At 45.0% G+C, this 19,384-nt stretch overlaps 1 protein-coding gene across 2 annotated transcripts in view; it reads right to left on the bottom strand.

Annotated features, from left to right (window-relative positions):
* Positions 1-19,384, bottom strand: part of LOC144767617 (putative methyltransferase DDB_G0268948) — a 365,886-nt gene that overhangs the window by 118,250 nt on the left and 228,252 nt on the right. For both annotated transcript variants that reach the window (XM_078651022.1, XM_078651023.1), the window contains one exon: positions 11,765-11,868. In XM_078651022.1, coding sequence (XP_078507148.1) covers positions 11,765-11,868 — 104 coding nt within the window. The remainder of the gene's footprint in view (positions 1-11,764; positions 11,869-19,384) is intronic.

Below are 19,384 nucleotides of genomic sequence, written 5' to 3' on the forward strand. Positions count from 1 at the left end.
GCGGTCGCGAGCATGCACAACCACTCGCAATGTGAAACCTGACCTCCCCACGTTGAGAATCTCGCCAGGATGTCATTTTGCTTGCTCGCGGTCGCGAACATGACGTTGAGGACCGTGAACAAGCAAAAAATGACCGCTGCACCACGCTACACTGCACTACGCGTGTTCACACTGTGCTACGTGCAACTCGCGTAGTGCGAAGTTGCGCAAACTTCGCAAACTACGCAAGCGTAGCGTAGTGCTTCACCCAGGGTTAATTTCTACAAGAAGTACCCTCATACTTGAGGGGCACAATGGACTTCATCAATAAAACAGAAGGTTCACAATTCGATTCCCAAAGACAACTGTTGGTATCCTTTGATGGGGTCTCTCTGTACACACAGATTCCTCAGGATGAGGCCCTCCATGCAATTGAGTTTTATTTGGAAGCCAGAACAAGACCTCTCTGAGTGCCAACAGACGTCATCCTAAACTGGCGTCAGTAGCATTAAAAAAAAAAATACTTCAAATTTGAAAAAAGTTTTTTTGCAGACAAATGGGACCACAATGGGATGTCCCTTAGCCCTGGAGATGGCGGTTTTGTACATGGCGAGATTTGAAGATAAATGCATCTTTAACAATAATCCTTATGAACATCATCTCACACAGTGGTACCGATATATTGACGACATCTGGGGTCTATGGAGTGGTACAGAGGAGGAGCTAGAAAGATTCCATGGGTGGTTGAATTGTAGACAACCCGACCTACAATTTAGTTTAACTAAAAGCAGGACAAGTTTAACATTCTTCGATGTGGAAGTCAAACCCATTGAAAGTGAACTGACCATGACCTAACACAGGAAACCTATGGATAAGAACCCCATACTTCATTATAAGAGCTATCATCCGAGAAACTTGAGGGACAATTTGCCCTAAGGGCACTACTACGAATAAGGCGAAATTGCTCCCGAAAGGAAGACTATGAAATGCATGCTGGGGTGTTATGTGACCAATTAAAAGATCAAGGGTACCCAATGAAACTTCTCAAACATGCGATGAAGATAGCTTGGTGCACACCAAAAGAGCGACTAGTGTGTGTATCTACTTATGGTCCACACATGAATAAATTCCGACAAATTAGTCTCAAAAACTGGCATCTCATAAGGAATCTGGAACATCCATCAGAACCGCCTTGCCATGAAGGAGAACATCAGTATTGGTCAACAAATTGTGCGGGCACTGATTGCCCCTCTCGAAAGAAGAAGAGACTTAAGATCTCAATAGAACGTAAAACCAATTGAGGGCCACCACAAGTGCGGAAATTTCTCAGCATGTGACTCAACAATAGAAAGAATGGAATTTGTCCATCACAAAGCACCCTCAAATTGTAAAACAACAAATGCAGTGTATGCCATCACATACCCATGCCAACGTCTGTGGCCGTTCTGTTGGTGGACATTGAGAAAGCTTTTGACAGTTTGGAGTGGCCATACCTCTTCCATGTCATGCAGAAGTTTGACCTTCGGGAGGAGTTCATGGGAAATACGGAAATCCATTACAGTTCGGAGTCGGCCCGGGTGCGGATGGGGCCCATGATTTCAGCCACTTGCCCAGTAGGACGAGGGACACGACAGGGGTGCCCGCTCTCTCCGTTTTTATTTGCACTGGCCACCGAACCGTTGGCAGCTTATGCACGATTAGGGCGACAACATCCGGGGGTTGCCTGTCGAGGAGTGGAACGGTATATATATCACTATACGCCGACGATTTACTTATGTTTCTGGCAGACACGGAGCTGGCTTTAATTGGCGCCATGACTTTACTTTATGCATTTGTTGGGGTTTCAGTATTGGGGGTGAACTGGGTAAAGACTTGCTTGTGTCCGGTGGCCCCGTCGGAGGGCGGTACTACTCAGATAGGTGGAATTAGATGGGAATCTCGTTGTTTGTCCTACCTCCGAACTAACATCTATCATTCACCAGCCGATCTAGTGGAGGGAAACATAGGCAGGGCATTGCGAGGGCTCAAAGGTAACTTAGCATTTTGGAGCACACTACCGCTTTCTGTGGATGGTTGAGTGGCATTGTTAAAGATGATGGCGCTCCCCCGGCTGTTGTACTATTTTCGGACACTTCCAATCTGGTTGCCGGGGTCTATATTCCGACAATTGCGCTCATTGATTGGAGGTTTCTTATGGGGAACGGGAAGACCGCGGGTAGCACTGGACACAATGATGCGCCCTAGGGCGGAAGGGGGATTGGTGGTGCAAGACTTTGAGTACTATTATTTGGCGGCCCAACTGCAATGGATTACCCAAGCGGTGGCATTAGAATACAGAGGTCCTGACACCCCGGAGGGGAAGTGGATATCGCGTCATGTATTGCTCCAGCAGCGGTTGCGTCTCGAGTTACTCACCAATGAGGAACGGACGCTGAGGTTGTGCTGGAACCAGAGCCAGCGTAGAGCTGAAATTACCCGTCCATATGCACCGGAGATACCATTGGGTATGTGCACAGCGCTACCACATGGAGAGGATTGGTCCGTGTTGGGGGATTTGTATGAGGATGGATCACTCACTATTGCCTAATCAGACCTTGCAGGAAAGATATGGTCTTCCACGTGGGGATTACTTATTTCATCTGCCTTGGTTTCTGTGATACAGTGACATTGGAGGGAGGGACTATCGGAGCCACGAACATCCATGGCATGTCAATACATAGTGATGGCAGTGGGGACCTTTAAGGCAGTTACTTGTTTATACAGGCGTATGGTGGGAGAGGGAATAGAACCTATGAGGGAATTATAACGAAAACGGGAGGCAGACTTAGGTAAGGAGATCCCAGAGAAAACATGGGCCCAAATAATCAAGAGAGCCTGGAAGATTACCAGAAACGCTAGATTTCAGTTAGTTCACTTTTATGTATTGCACAGGGCATATCTTACTCACGCAAGGATTAAAAAGTATTTTAAAGTAGATACCGCTCAGTGTTCCCGGTGCACATTGGAAGGGGCGGAGTTCAGCCACATGATGTGGAGCTGCCCGCAACTGGGCACATATTGGGAGGAGGTAGTGGACCTGTTCTGTGAAGTCACAGAGCGGCAAATCGATGCTGATATGGGGACTTGTCTGTTGCATTGGTTCCCACACACCCCCAAAACGAAGGTAACAAGTACGTTTTTGGATTTGTGGTTGTTGTTGTCCAAGCCGGAAATTATGGCGCATTGGAAGTCAAGGGGGGGACCTAGTGTCAAAAGATGGAAAGCGGAATTAACTAAATGGGCGGTGAGTGAGAGTACAGTTCGGCTACAACAGGCAAAGCCCACTAATAATGATAAGGTGTTGGACTCAACAAGGGCATGGGAGGCATTGGTTATATCGCTGCAAGCTCCTGAGGCGGATACAGACATGGAGTCAGGCATGACTGAACAGATAGGATCACAGTGAAATGTGAGTGTAGAAGGCGTTCCCCTCATGCAGCCATGTGGTGCAATTAGAATTCAGGATTGATCCGAAGTTTGGATGTCCCACATTATTGATACTTTGATATGCTCTGTTGGAGGACCTAGTTGTCTAGGCTGAATAGACGAATAGTAGAGGAACACACCGGTGGCAGAGGGAGGGAAGGGTGGGGGAAGGGCGGGGTGAGAGCATGTTGTGGTATTGAGGCAATTGACATGGAACTGATACTCCTGACAGTGGATACGAGAGAGACCACTGCCCCAAGTGACTCTAGAACGTGATGATGGTTCCATGACGAGGAATGTTACATGTATTCTTGGATACGGGTTGTTGTTGTATGGCAAAAAAATAATAAAAATAATTTATTTTTAAATCACATACCCATGCAAAAAAATGTACATAGGGACTGCAAATCAAGAGGTTTGATAACGCATTGTACAACATTGCTCTTGAATCAAGACAAGGGTAATAACCGCCCGATGGACAACCACTTTATAGAAAAGAATCATAGTGAGCAACAACTGAATTGGACCGTACTATGCGTGATTAAGCCACACCACAGAGGAGGAGACACTGAGGCAGTATTTCGACAAAAAGAAGCATACCTTCTACTCAAATTTAATAGTGCTTTCAATGGCCTCAATGAAATGCCATAGATAGGGAGAACATAATGCCCAATGTCCGATCGCTAAAAACATGCATCAAGTATCACGAACTACAATACCCACAATGTACTGCGCGGAAAATGCTGAAGACTGAAACAATGAAGTGAGTATGTGGAATGTTCATCTTCTTCAAGATAAATAAGACACTGTTCTTAAAATTGAAAGGATAGCATATTGCGTCAACAATTCCCCGTGTGTTGTTTATTTTCAGAATTAAAGAAAGAGTGACATTTAACATCACGGTTTGTGGTAAATGATGATGAGGCACCGCCATTTAAACTATTGTTCAAGCATAGCTAAGTAAGACGACTCGACAATGTTTGCTTTGAAACAACAAAGAATAAGTCCACGTAGGGATGATTGACTCCAACATTATCTTTTCCAATTTGTACAATCATAGATGGTCACAAGCTTCTGGCAAAGGGGATTCAAATGAATTTAGCGCAGAATTCTAGACGTCCCTTGATAAAAGATGAAGACGTCCAGTTAAAAGAACTGGCAGGTACCAAGAATGTAGTCAAAAATAGGATAATGTTTAAGTAGGATTAAAACAGAAGGGTAGGAATTAAAAACTTTTTTACATTTTACATTTCAGATCATACCCAGTCAATGCCCTGTAGAGAACCCCCAAGAATATTATTGGGGATCGAAACACGTCAGCACTACCTCCATGTGGGAACATATTAATTAATTAAATTCCAATCTAGGGGAAGGGGCAGACAATGTCTAACCTCTGGAGTTTTAACATGGATTCCCAGTGGGCAGCAGCGTTGATAAAGAATCCACTACTTGCAAAACATGTTGCGTGTATTGCTGCTTATTTCATTTGAAATCGATGACTAGCTTTGTCAAATAAGAAATGTAATGATGTTTCATGTATTTGCACTGTCCTTGCAGGTATTTCACATTAGCATTATGATTGTATAAAAAACATTAACATTTGTTTCCGCTTTAAAAAAGTTTTTTTCCCTGTTTTTTTACATCAAAAATAATATTGGTAAATTAATGATAATAAATATAAATGACTATAAAATATAATATCGTAGACCAATATATTCAATTTTTGGTATTAGTCTGTGTAAATAAAAAACAGCGTGTAAGGTGAAAGCTAGATACTATGTTGTTTTAACTTTCTAAAAGTGGCATTTTCAAAAACATAATTTAAAATCGGACTTTACCATTAAAGAGGATTTTAAATTACAATTTCATAGATACCAAACATTGAGTACCTATGTGATCCCAATCAAAAGTTAGTACTTATTAAATACAACAAGGCAACCCAATGTTATCCCCTACAGTAATAAAAAGTGAATTTAAGAGTTTTCTACTACTAGAGTATGTACAAGTTAAAAGAGCATGTCCAAAATATTTAAAATGCACCATGTCCTATGGTCTACTGAGGGCCTTCGTTAGGGGTAAATATGCAATTAAAGGAGAGTTTAAGGCTTGGCAATGGGCTTATATTTTTAATTCAAATTTGCGGTTTAAAAATGATTTCAGCCTGCAATGGCAGGTGTGGTGCATGGTATAAGAGGCCGCTTCAGTGGGTGATACAATAAGTGCTGCAGTCCCACTAGTAGCAATTGAGTTACAGTCTCCGGGTATGTGGTATACCACTCTACAAGGGACTCATTAGTACATTAGGTATACCAATTAGGTGTACAGCAATTTAATAGTGTTTAGGGAGTGAGTACAAGCACACAAGAAATGGTTAGTAGGGGTAAAGTGCACAGAATCCCAAGGCCAGGAAAAATGGAGGGAAACAGGCAAACGTTATGGGGGAAGACAACCCTAAGGTGACTGGTCTAACAAGGCCCTGCGTCCCAAGGTAAAATATCCAACCAGGTTGAAACAGGTTGATGGAGCTGACCTGAGCTATAATGATGTTGGCCCTTAATCATGCCTAGGTCGTGGTATACTATGACCAGTTGACCCGCAATGTCACTGGGCTTTTTGCATAAATCTTCCAAAATTCAAATATCAGACTCCTCTATTGGATTTCTTTGGTGTTATTTGATTTAGACCTTGGCAGGACTACCGTCATCCCTCCGTGGTGGCAGTTACAAGTACTCCATTGAGCTGATAGGGTCCACCCACCGTATTTAGATGTGTGCTGGCTGAACCGCCGTCCACATTAACAGACTGTTTACCGCCATGTAAGAGGCACACCTCCATCAATGCAGCAGATTCCCTTGCTGTGTAATAGTTCTCCATTGTCATCAAGCTGGTGGGTATGTCCCAAGCTGATTTCGATTTCCCCATTGTGCTGGCTTAGTCCTAGCGATGGTTTACTGACAGAGTGAGTCCCTGGTAGAGTGGAGAGTGGTAAGTACCAATTTTATAATGTATCACTACAAATATAAGTTTGTTTGGTTTAAAAATATATGTAGGTTTTGTGCCGTACCCCTTTTTATACATAAGGCATAGCACACATAAAACATACACACACTATTGAATGTATTCCTGTATGCCCCACATACACAACACCCACAACCACCACAACAACAACAAGCATTGGCATAGTCAATAGGTCTCGCCTTTGGGACATTATAAGTGTTTAGCCATGCAACAGTTGATGTTGTTGCGCCAAGGATATTGTGCTGCATAACTAAATACTTATAAGGTCCCAAATGTGAGACCTATTGGCCATGCAAGATTTATGCTCTCTCTTTCTGTAAACATCAGGTTAGGATGTAGGTGGCTTGCAGCCTCATATAGCCAGTTATTCAAGACAGAGTAGGGTGGAGCAGCAAAACGGCCTCTGTGACATATACAGAAAAATACAGTCACACATCCTACATGTTTATCCATGTATAGAGGGACCACCAAATACTGTGGAACAACTAAAGAGCTTGGGCTAGCTGTGGGTAGACAAGGGAGGGCAGGGAGGAGCCTGGTCCTTCTGCAGGTTATCCTCCTAACAAGCACATACTGATCCCTGTGTACTGGGGCACTATATAGCACATAGAAGCCATGTGTCATGAGAGTACGAACATTATGTGCTCGAGGATAGGAACTTGCAATATTTGTATGCATTGGTTGTGCCACCAAATGTAAGGAATCTTCCTTCCATCTGTCCACACCTGATGAGAGGGGACCCAATCAGACCTGCGGAGACTCAGAACCGAATATCCCAGCTGGTGATTTCAAAGTGGAACAAACAGCAACAGATAGCGGGGAGCGAGTGTTCTGCCAAGGCACAGGAGGGGCACCACCGAAAGAAAAACATCATTACAGCCCCTGAAGTTACGTCTACAGAGGTAAGGAAGGACTTAAGACTGCCGGCAACAAAGGGCAGGGTTTGAGACTCAATGAGCGTTCCACCGAGCGGTCTGTACAGCAGTGAAATCAGAATGTATTCTTTGGAGCAAAGTAGGTAATTGAACAATGGAACATTATTACCAGAGGGAGGAGTGAGTTGGACACAGATGTGGACTTGGCCTGTGTAAATGCTTCCCTAACTGGAAATGGTCTAGGCACACAAACCGGAAGCATGAGCCTTATGTTGAATGTATCATTTATTTTAAACAAGAACGAAGGAAAACACTGTAATTGATTTGAAGGCCTTCATTCAATCATTAGAATCCTAACAGAGGTTCAAGGTGACAAAGAACAAATGTACATTAAACAACCAAAATAATATCAATCAAACATATCAGTGAAGAGAAAAACAGTGTGAGAAGGAAAAAAAAGAAGATGATCAAACAAACAAAATGTATTCACAAATTTCTTTCAAAACTCAAACACATAAAGCAATGGTACTCAACATGGTACACAAACAATAAAAATAATCAACATTACAATGTGTAGTAAAAAAGTGGCTGTGGGAAGGGTTTGATACATTTTTTTGGTTGTTTAATGTACATTTGTTCTTTGTCGCCTTGAACCTCTGTTAGGAATCTAGTGTTTTCCCCTGGTTCAGGTTTGTCAGGGTTTCCCCTGTTATTCATAACTTCATGCAAGCAGCACCAGAAGCGGCACCTTGTGACGAGAATGCTAGTGATGTGGTAGCCCTCCATTGTGATGTCACGAGGACCAGGGCACACAAAGACAAGGAAAGCCACAATGGGGTAGACCACAACTGCAGCAGTGAGGAGGAGCCGTTGTTGAGTCAATATGATAGAAAACACTGGGTCATATTTTCAGGTGCACGATTGGATCAGTTTTAGGGATGTAATGGTTAATCCTGTCAAGATATGCTCCATTTCTTACCCTGTCCCCCTCGGCCTGAAAATATATGGTATCACCCGTGGCGTAGTATTGTCATGGTGACATGATGAAAGATCTCCATTGTGCCATGCCCATGGTATAAAAGGCTTGTAACAAGGGATTTGCAGCATTGGACAACAAGGACTCTAGCTAGAAGGGACCACTGCTGATGGAAGGGCCCAGTCGAGACAAGGAAGTAGTTGGGGGCAGGACAAGGGGGACAAAGTGGAGTTAAAAACCAATTACAATCGAACTGAAAGCCAAACTGAACAAGCGAGGCCACGAATGCAGCTGCAGCGTCCCACAAGTGGTCGCAAGCCACTGCTGCTAACGGCAAGCCATAGGCCTGAAGTCCCACGAGTGGTGCGCATGATCGCGAGCCGCTGCTCGTAACCGCAAGACATAGGCCGGAAGTACAGAGTTCTTCCAAGAGGTCGTTTTCCTAGAGCAGCTGATGAGCACTGGCTATGCTCGACCTAAAAAAAACTTTTCAACACAGGTGTGTTCATTTGACAATGATATGTTGTGAAATGAACACTACTGCATTACACATAAGAGTAAAATAGCATGTAACGGCAAAATAAAAATACACAGGGCTAAAGGAAATAACACACGAGTCATAGTAAGACGTGTAAAAAAACATTTGTCTGATCCTGGCGAACAAGGAGTTGATTAGCGTTATGGTGAAGTTGTAGCAGCAAAGTACATACCTGGACAATGGGATTCAAGATGGAAACAGAAGTGGGAAACGAAAAAAATGATACGTTTTTCCTAATTTCCATCTAATCTGCTAACATAAACATGGCACAGTTGTCCCGATGGAAATGCCCACATCGTGATTAGGCTGGCGGTTATCCTTGTTGGAATCCCTCCAACACCTGCTTTTGAGCATGACGTCACTGATGTGGGAGGAAATCCTGATGGCGTTGGCGGCACGCGTATGGTCTTTAATATGTAGACCATCCAACTTCTAGATCGAGCGAGTGAACCACCAAGCAGGCAGGCGGTGAAACCATCAGAAAAAGAGACAGCATGACTAGATCGCCAGGATCTAAATTAGGTCCTAAATTATTCCCTCATTTTGTAAATTGGAGTGGGATTTTTATTGTTTTGAGTTTTACTTCTGAACTGTTTTTGGTATTACTAAATGCTTTACTGATTTTCTCTGAGATAAGGTGTCTGCTCTGTGCCATAGCTACCAAGGGTTGAGATCAGGTTTAAGTTACTGAAACTTTTTACTGGACCTAACAGGATTGTGCGTTTATTATTTGTGGTGGACATCTGCCCACCCTAACGAATAAACCACCTTCTCATGGTACACAAACAAAATGTTGGAGGTTTAAACCTGTACACTTATGTGAAACTTGTTTAAACCTGATCTCTTATGTGAAACTTTCCTGTAGGCAAACAGCAAGTATGGTAACAAGACTTCACACCTAAACCTAATAGGCTCCTTTAGGACTAAAGTCATGCCTTACAGAGTGGAAAACTTGTAAGTAAACCAAACTGATCCCATTTGAACTTCGTGTATGCTCATGATGCCTGTACCTCTGTCAGAAGCATGCTATTTTGAAAGGCCCTTTGAGGAAAGATACTCAGTAGGGCCCTGGCCCTCACAGTCCACAAGTTATAGCTCCAGGTTACAGAGTGATGTGTTTTAACACCACTAAGATGATCCTGTTCCCTGAAGCTCAAATTAGATTACAGGGCCTGACAGCTACCTCCCCTACACTATCAAAGAGTGTTCCTACCACGTAAAATGTCTATTGTTAAGCCTAACCCCATGTACCCGATTAGCCACTGGCTTGGCAAGTCTCACAAGACTATCAGAACTCATTTACCTTCTACCTCATCTGGAGCCAGTAAACATGTAGGTTTTGGCCAGTTGGTCGGCCGTGTTGAATAGGGGGACCACCAGCACTCTGGCTGAGTCAGGGACCTTAAGCTCTCTACTACGGAGATCAACCTCCCAGGGGATCAGATGATCTTTGGTGGTATTTCCATTTTTTTCTTTCTCAACTTGTTGCCAAAGACCTTCAAGAGTGGGTTGGTTGCCTTTTGCAGGAGCTAGCTTGAAAGGGTCCACATGCTACTTTCAAACCAGCAAGCTAGGGCAGATGTCCCAGGGCAGACACCTCTTACTCTGTAAGCTCATATTTATCCTTCTCAGGGTTATTCTCCTCTGAGACCATCGCAATTTCTGGGGATGAATCCCTTGCCCTTTCCCATTCTTGTAGGAACTTTGTCCTATGTTTCAGGACCCAGGCCCAGTGACCCACCTGACAAGCATCTAGAGCATATCACTTACCTTAGTTGTGGAGGTCACAAGGTTCACCAAATATACTTGTCCAATCAAAGTTTACATGATATCTCTTTGTTCTGGCAAGTGGCCTCAACGTGAATTCGCGAGTCTGTAGAACTGACTCCTTAATATATAGAACTGAATTGCAAAGTGCTGGCTTTAGTTAATGCAAAAAAGAAGAAGGAGACTATTTTTCTTGTCCCATCCCTCATTAAACTAAAAACCAACCCGGATCATTCATTAAGAAGAATATTATACCTGATCACATGCGTGACCAAAAAAGGATTATGGGGACAATATTCAAACACAGGTTCAATTACATAATTGAGTTGTACCTTACACTCCCATAATATATTGAATAGTTTCAAAATGCCCAAAATTTAGATGCTTGCTCATTAACAAGTTGCTCACTCTGAGTAAAGGCGATTAAGTTTAATGCATTTAATAACTAAAACTAGCTTTATTGTCAATTATAGAGTTAGGTTCGAAGATAAACTCTTGGGATATAGATGTGTTTTAGATATCAATCGTGAATGCTTGAAATCCGTAGTCATATAATACGATCCATTTAGCACACCTCAATATGTTAATTCAAAAGGTGCAGTCAAGTTTTAGCTATCAAACAAAGAGAGTCTAGATTAATAGCTATAGAATGTACACTCTGGAATCTCTGAACTTCCATCAGAGATGTACTGAAGGAAAGTACAGGTAGTTTGGAAAACTACTAAAAAGCTACTCATTTTGGTTAGTCCTTAACCCTACATAGCATCACCAAGATTTAACATTCATAGTACATTCATTTATTCATTCAAGGGAAAAAGATGCAGAGTAAATAGAACACATTCTTTAGTTGTCGGAACCCACCATACACTCACGAGTGATGCTGATGGTTGAATTTATTATTTAACTTAGAAAAAAAGACAAATGGAGCAAATAAAGAAAGGTGTCCAGGGTTTGAATGGTAAGGAACTGGTTTTAGTATAAATACATCACACTTCTTTAAAAAGTTAGAGGAAATTGCCTACACATATAGAATGTTTAGTTATTTAGCCAGTTTTTTTGTTATTTACAATCTGTTTGAATTGTGGACAGTTTTGGACACTGCAAGGTGACTTCCTGACTCTCCAACATTTCCAATATTTGTCTTACCTTTTCTTATCCGCAAAATGCACTTCATCAAATATCTCTTTGTATTCAGATAGCCATTGGTCAAATTTCCCAGGACCATGTTGAGTCGCAATAAATTCCAAAGCCTGCAGAGATAAATACAGTAATATGACTAGAATGGCATGCCCAATCTCCTCTTCATATCAATCAAAATATACAAGATGCAATAATGGCTGCAGCTTCCTCACTATTTCACCATATTAGTAATCCATCTCCCAAGCATATGATCTGTTCAGATCATGGTCTGTCCTCTACTTCTGTCTTATGCCTTTTCTCACCTGAAGCTCTGCTACCCCCTCACTGCCCATCAAGGCTGTAAGCCATGCAGCAGCTCACCCATCAGTTTTTAGTTTCCTACCATGTCTGCAGAGAAATTTCACTTAATATCCAATGATATGTCATCTTGAAAACATACAATGAATGCCTGTGGTTCACCAGGAGTTTTTCTTGCAGCATGTGGGGGATATTTCTTCATTTTCCTATTAGGGACCACTATGCCATTCATTTCGGTTGCAGATAGAGTGAGTATTCTGACTGGTTAGCAAAATCTTTTTGGAAAAAGGGCCAACAGGATGAGGTGTTACAAACCCAAGGCCAGCTGAGGCTTCTCAGCCAGAAACCAAGTGGGGACCCTTCTTCGAGCTATTTCTAAATGACCCATTTAGTAATTTCTTGATTGGTGAGTGAGGGAGTGTATGGCATAATGTATATTGCAAAATGGATCACATTAGGAATTTGATGAAGTTAATAGTTATGTTAATCTGTTTTACAAGGCACGCAATGCTGTTTAATTTGCTTAACATAGCTCTGTTGTGTATCACAGATTGTGTTCAAGATTTTTGTTCCAATGGAAGGTGATCCTAGAGAGGTTCATTCTTCAAACTTCCACAAAACTATGTTTTAGTGTTGTGTTTGTGTTACAATCCTTGTGATGACTAAGGTATGATGAGCCACTCATGCTGTGAGGACTCAATTGCACTGTCGGGACCTAAACACAAGTCCCCACAATGTTAAAAATCTGTGTGAGTGTAGCCTGTGTATTTCACATGAAGACAGTGTAGTCTTATTATCCTTTATTGTGTTGTTTGTCCAGTAATTGTGTGATGGATTATCCCAGCTAGTTTCTTAGTAAGGTGGGGTCTTGCAAACTTCATCGAAACCATGCAGTTGTAGTGTGGACCTGGGGCCAGATGTACGACCTGCAAATTAGCGAGTCCTAATTGCGTTGTATTTGTAACTCGCTAATTGGGATGCACAACAGTGTCTGAGACACTGTGTGCGATTCCCAATGGGGTCGCAAATTGCATGCCTCACAGGCCTTGACTCTCCCTCCCCACTGCCTCTCGCACACGCCTCTGAAACATCAGGACATGCCCAGTGGGCGAACCAGATGAGTCGAGATACATAGTTTGGAGTGACCTCCAGTGGGTTCCTCAGGGGCCCGGGATTCGAGCAACCCAATCACACCAGTGAGGTCCTACGGAAGAACAAGCCTCCAGCCTGCACCCACACCTTATAGGTCCTCCCCACGAGGTACGCCCTGGGGGTGAGTATACTAAGAACCTGCCGTGGGACCCCCATTGCACTGTACTAGAGGGGCCTACTCTTTTGCTTCTCCTGGGGACCTTGGAGGACTGAGGATATCGGCCATTACTTGACTGGGGAGCACACAGGAAAACTCCCCCAATCGACTAAGCCCCCGGGGAGGGGAAAACACAGGACAGCTTGCCTGTACAACAACTAAAGCTCTGAGCCTTGAACCCCCGGCTAGACGACGCATAGTCTAGGGCCAGTTATCAAGACCTCCCCGCCAACAGGTTGCACAAGAGGGACCCACGAGTGGAGACTCTAACCTCCTCTTCTACACTCCTCACTCCCGGGGTCCTCATTGTGGCTGTGCAGGAGGTGGCAGTGTGGTTCTGGAAGCTGAAAGACGTCGGAAGTAGGGGGACCAGACGTCCTGGATTTCCCCGGACTGTCCCGGTTTCTCGTGAAGTGTCCCGGTGTCCCAACACTTTCCTCCAAAGTGAATAAATGTCCCGGTTTTTGGATAGTGGCTGGGATGAGCACAGAAATATCCTGGTTGTTCAGTAGTGGTGAAGTACGCACTGGTGTTAAAAAGATGTGCGCATGCTCACTTGTCACTACTAGAGATGTTACGGTGTGACGTCACTTCAGATGAGGTTGTTGTGGGAAGGGAAATCCTTCAAAGAGGGAAATTTTCTCACTGGATTTCCCTTCTCTTTCTACAATGCAGCAAGAATGTCATTGTACCAGCCATCCGGCAACAACGTGTCTGAACCACCAGCATGACCCTGCTCACTGCAGTCAGAGGTCACTGCCTGCACCAAGATACAGCCAGGCACCAGTGTAAACTATAGTCCTACTTCTATGTTTATGACTTGTCTCGGTTAATTGTTTTGGGAATCTGGTAACCCTTGTCAAAGGGGCCCCAGAATCCTCAACATGGCAGGGGGTTAAGAAGGGGGGGGAAGACGTCCCAGCAGAGTTGGAGCATTATGTGCTCCCTCCGTATTCGTAGGTTGTAAAAGGGACCTAGGGGTATACACATCAATAAAAAATTTGCTAGCATTCACGCCAAGAATTTTCAATTCTATTAAGGACACGGAGGCGAGGATTATGCTTCTCTTATCTTTACTGCAAAACACAGCAGCCAATGAAAAAGCGTATTTTCTTGTACAAACAGAATAAACAACTACATTGCCCATGATGCATACATATTAGCCACGCCTCCATAGTCCATAAGAACCCTCTGCGTGGTCCCATCATCCACTTTCTTTGCAGAGAACGCAAGTCCAAACGTTAACATGAACAAGTCCACAAACTCCTCCAACGTGGTAGAATAAATCAGTCTTCAAGCAAAAGCTCTTGCCATCCATCGTCTTCTAGTCAGACTTCTTGTCTGATCCTGAAATAATGGAAATGAGACAACCGTAACCACTGTATAAGGCAATATGTCATAACATTGAACATGGGCGGGTAAGCTTGTTACCATTAACAAAGCAGGGTGGGATAATCCTCGCCTCCGTGTCCTTAATAGAATTGAAAATTCTTGGCGCGAATGCTAGCAAATTTTTGATTCTATTACAGGACCGGCGGCTTTAGATTATGCTAGTTTAACGCTCACTAAAACCACAGGAGTAATATCACCCAACGGCTTATAGTAAAACGCTTTAAAAGTGGACTCAGAAGACCAATCTGCACAACGCATAATATCCTGAATGTTAGAACCCAACATGTATGATTTTGACGCCATAGCGCCTCTTACAGAATGAGCACCAAACATTTGGATGTCAATACCAGCCTCTTGCATTACAAATCGAAGCCATCTGGCAATGGTGGCAGCTGCTACTGGTTTAACTGGTTTCTGCAGTGCAATCAACAGCTGAGAACAGCCTTGAGGCCTCAAGGCCTTTGTACAGTCTTCATACGTCTTTAAACATTGTACCACACATAATTTTTCATTTTCTGGGAAAGCATTGTAATCAATATGATGAGACAAAGTTTTAGTACGTCCAGTAATAGTGAAAGAAACCCCTTCAGGGGTAAATACTCTCCCTGTTTCATCGAGTTTTCTCACATCCGATGAACGTCTGCACGATGACAGGCAAAGCAACATAGCCTTCTTGGCTGATAGCTGCTTCCTAGATAGGAGCGCATTAACAGGCCAACGGTTAAACTAAAGAAATGTCCCACAGACCCGAATACTTGGGTTTCGGTGGATTAGCAACCCTAATTCCTTTAAGGAGCTTGCATACAACCGGGTGCATACCCACCGGTTTGCCCTTCACCAGTTTATGCCCCGCTGAAATGGCCGATCGAAAATTATTTACTGATCGATAAGCCAGACCTCCCGCCGCCTTGTCTGACAAAAAATTTCAACACGTGGGGTAAGTCTGCCCCCACGGTATCCAAATGTCGTTCCAAGCACCAATCCACCCAGTTCTTCCAGGCTGAGGAATACCGTTTCCTGGTGGAAGGTGCCCAGGCTTGTCTGATAAACTCAGAAGCCCTGTCCGAAACTCCTGGCAAGTGCCACTGTTCCCTGAAAGCCTCCATGCCATCAGCGTGAGTCGTCCCTCCAGAATCATGGGATGTCGCTCCTGAAAAGGGCCCTGCAACAACAATTCCGACTCTGGGAGCAACCTGGGAAGGTCGCAACTCCACTGTAACAAGTTTGTAAACCACGGCTGAGCCGCCCTCCACGGCGTCACAGGGACTATCTCTGCCCTTTGCCTGATCACCTTTGTCATAACTCTGGGGATCAGCAAGAATGGGGAAATGTATATTGTATCGCGCTCGAACAATCCTGTAGAAAGGCATCGGTCGCCTGTGCCATTGGGTACGGCCTCCAGCTGAAAAACTGAGGAATCTGGCATGTGAGCCTGGAAGCGAAGAGGTCTGTCAGGAAGGGACCCCAAATCGTCTGAAGCCACTGAAAGACTTTGGGAAGCAACTTCCAGTCGCTGAAGTCCCTGAGGTGTCTGGAGTTTCAATCCGCCACCTGATTGGACTGGCCCGGGATGTATTCCGCCATCACAGAAATCTGATGAGTGAGGCAGTAGTGCCAAAAATCCTTGGCTATCTCTACAAGAAGAGACAATTTCGTGCCGCCCAACTTGTTGATATACCTCACCGCGGACACATTGTCCATGCGGAGGAGGATGCAACAAGAGGTCTGCCTCGGGGACAGTGTCCGAATTGCATAAGACCCTGCGAGCAGTTCTAAGCAATTTATGTGCAAGGACAACTCCTGTGGAGACCATCTGCCGCACGTAGAGATGTCTCAGCAGCACGCCCCCCAATCCCAACGGCTGGCGTCGGACTTGATAACCACTTCTGGTTGGGAGCCGAATATTGCTCTGCCGATCCAGGCGTCAATGTGACCTAGCCACCACTGTAATTCGGTCCTGACTTCATGTGACAGCGGGTGGTGTCCGCATAGGACAGTCCCTTCTGAAGGTGCCTGATCTTCAGGCGCTGAAGAGTCCTGTAGTGAAGAGGGCCCGAGAATATTGCCTGAATCGACGAGGCCAAAAACCCTACCAGTCTGACAATGGCCCTGAGCATGAACGTCTGACTGTTCAACAACGTCAGGATTTCTTTCTTGAGATCCCTCAACTTCGCTTTGGGAAGGCACAGCCGAGCCGACCATCAATCGATCGTGAATCCAAGGAAATCTATCAACTGAGTCGGAGCAACTACCGACTTCTTCGGGTTGATTACAAACCCTAAGCTCTGAAGCAGCGTTGTCGTGAGTGTGAGATGCTTCAGGAGTGTGGCCTGACTTTGTGCCATGATCAGGATGTCGTCCAAATATATTATAAGTCGTATCCCTCTCTCCCTTAGATGGGCGACCACTGGTTTCATCACCTTGGTGAAACACCAAGGAGCTGAGGGGAGCCCGAAAGGAAGAGCCAAATACTCGTACCACCGGCCGTTCCACCTGAACTGGAGGAATCTGCGATGTGGTGGGAAGATTGGGATGGAGAGGTAGGCGTCCTTGAGATCCAGCCTGACCAACCAATCTCCTTCCTGCAACAAATCCGCTAGAAGGTGGATCCCCTCCATCTTGAAGTGATTGTATGTAAGAAACTGATTGAATTCCTTGAGGTTCAGAACAAGCCTGTTCCCACCCCCTTTCTTCTGCACAAACATTTTTTTGCTGCAGAAGCCGTGAGGCCCTTCGTTGCACGGTGCTATCGCGTGCTTCTGCAGCAATCCTTTGATCTCCTCATCGATAAAACTGCGATCTTGTAGGGAAAAATGGAGACCTGCGGGGAGAGTTGACTGCAACAGAGGAGAGTAAAACTCTAACTGAAACCCCTGAACGGTTTGCAACACCCAAGCATCCTGAGTCAGGACTTGCCACTGTCTCAGACAGTGTCGAGTACGACCCCCCAAAGGAAGAAGGGAACGGTCTACCACACTCACCTGTGGATTGTTGGGCCTTGAAGTTCGCCCTGTTGTTGCCAGTCTGGAAACGCCCTCTGTTAATTCTTCTGCATGAAGGGTAGAAAGTACCTCCACGTGTGGAGTCCCAATCTCCTCTCCCGCGACCAATGTCGCCTTGCTGGGAACCTTGCTGAAATCCTCGGCCTGACGAGCGGCCCGCCTCGTCCGGCTTGATTAAAAACACCCTGCTGGAAGACTCTTTTTATTCCAGTCTGCGCGTTATCGGGGGATATTAACGTGCCGTCGTACTTCGAGACGTCTTTAACAAAGCGCTCTCCGAAGATCTGTCCACCTGCTAAGGGTCCCAGCTCGGCGTCTGCCAGCTCAGTGAGGTTGCTGTCCATCCTAATTAACAGTGACTTGCGTCTCTCTGACGAGATCGCACAATTGGCGTTACCAATAAGGCATATGGCTCGTTGGGTCCAGCCCGCAAGAATATCCGGGTCTATTGGAGCAGCACTCTCCTTAGCCGCCAATGCCATCTCTAATATTTTAGCCAAAGGGCCCACAACCTCTAGCATCTTATCCAGGCATGCGCGCCAAGCGCGGTCAATGCCCCGTTTGGGATCTTTGGAGAATTTCTTTAAAAACGCGAGGAGACTCCCATCAATTTCGAGCGTCTCCGGCACTTTCTCCGGCAACTCCGTGCGAGGGCATTCTGACTTGAGGTGATTGTGCACCTCTCTGAAAAACCCTTTCCTCAGATTCTCATGGAGATAGTCGGAAACCGCGGGAGGCGGTATCCAGTCAGATGATCGGGGATGTATGATCTCAGGAGGGTCGAACGTGAATGGGGTGTTCGAAGGCTCCGCTGCTGACGGGAGAGCGGTCTTCACCTTTTTTGGGGGAGGAGGCTCCTCCGATGTATCGGTGTCGGTGTCAGTGTTGGTGGTGGTGGTATCCGTGTTAGTATGGTCCTTCACCTTAGCCTCGGCCTGAGCCCCCGCATAGGAATGGTCTGATTCCCCACTGGCGGGCAGTGTTGATAGAGCCTGGGCATGCGGCCATTGCTTGGGGTTAACCGTGCCTACACCAGAAGTAGAAGCTTCTGACTTTTTTCTGTGGCCGCTTGTCATAGCCATGTCTTTTGGCGAAACCCTCTAGCTGCTTTCTGATAGATCGCAGGGCCATCGCTAGGGCTTGCTGCACGGTCTGAGGAATCGTGGTCTCCATTGCCCTGTTAAAAGAGGACTGTACAGAGGCATCCAGAGCTTCCACGAGGTTATCCTCTAAGACAGCCTCCTGCTGTCCTTCATACACCTCCTCCTCATCATTGGACTCATCTTGGTACTGAACCCAATCTTCCATATCCAAAGGTGGAGTGAAGCAAGTGGGATATATATAGTAATTGACTTGCTGAAACAGCCTCTATCACAGCCACCAGGAGGTGTAATGGGGGGGGGATCAGCCCACCAGCACACAAATATCACACGCTGTATCCTTTAAAACCCCCTCAGCAAAACTGTAGTCAAAGGTCAAAGACCTGGGCCAAATGTAAAGTATAAAGAGCGTGTTTACACTCTGCTTGGTAAGTATTTTACAACCTGAATCAGGCGATCTCAGGCTCAGCGGTGAAACCGACCCAAAATGCGTGTTTGAAAGCTGGGAAATTCGCGCCGAGGTGCG

Source organism: Lissotriton helveticus, chromosome 7, assembly GCF_964261635.1.
Source record: "Lissotriton helveticus chromosome 7, aLisHel1.1, whole genome shotgun sequence".
In the NCBI taxonomy this organism is placed as follows: domain Eukaryota; kingdom Metazoa; phylum Chordata; class Amphibia; order Caudata; family Salamandridae; genus Lissotriton; species Lissotriton helveticus.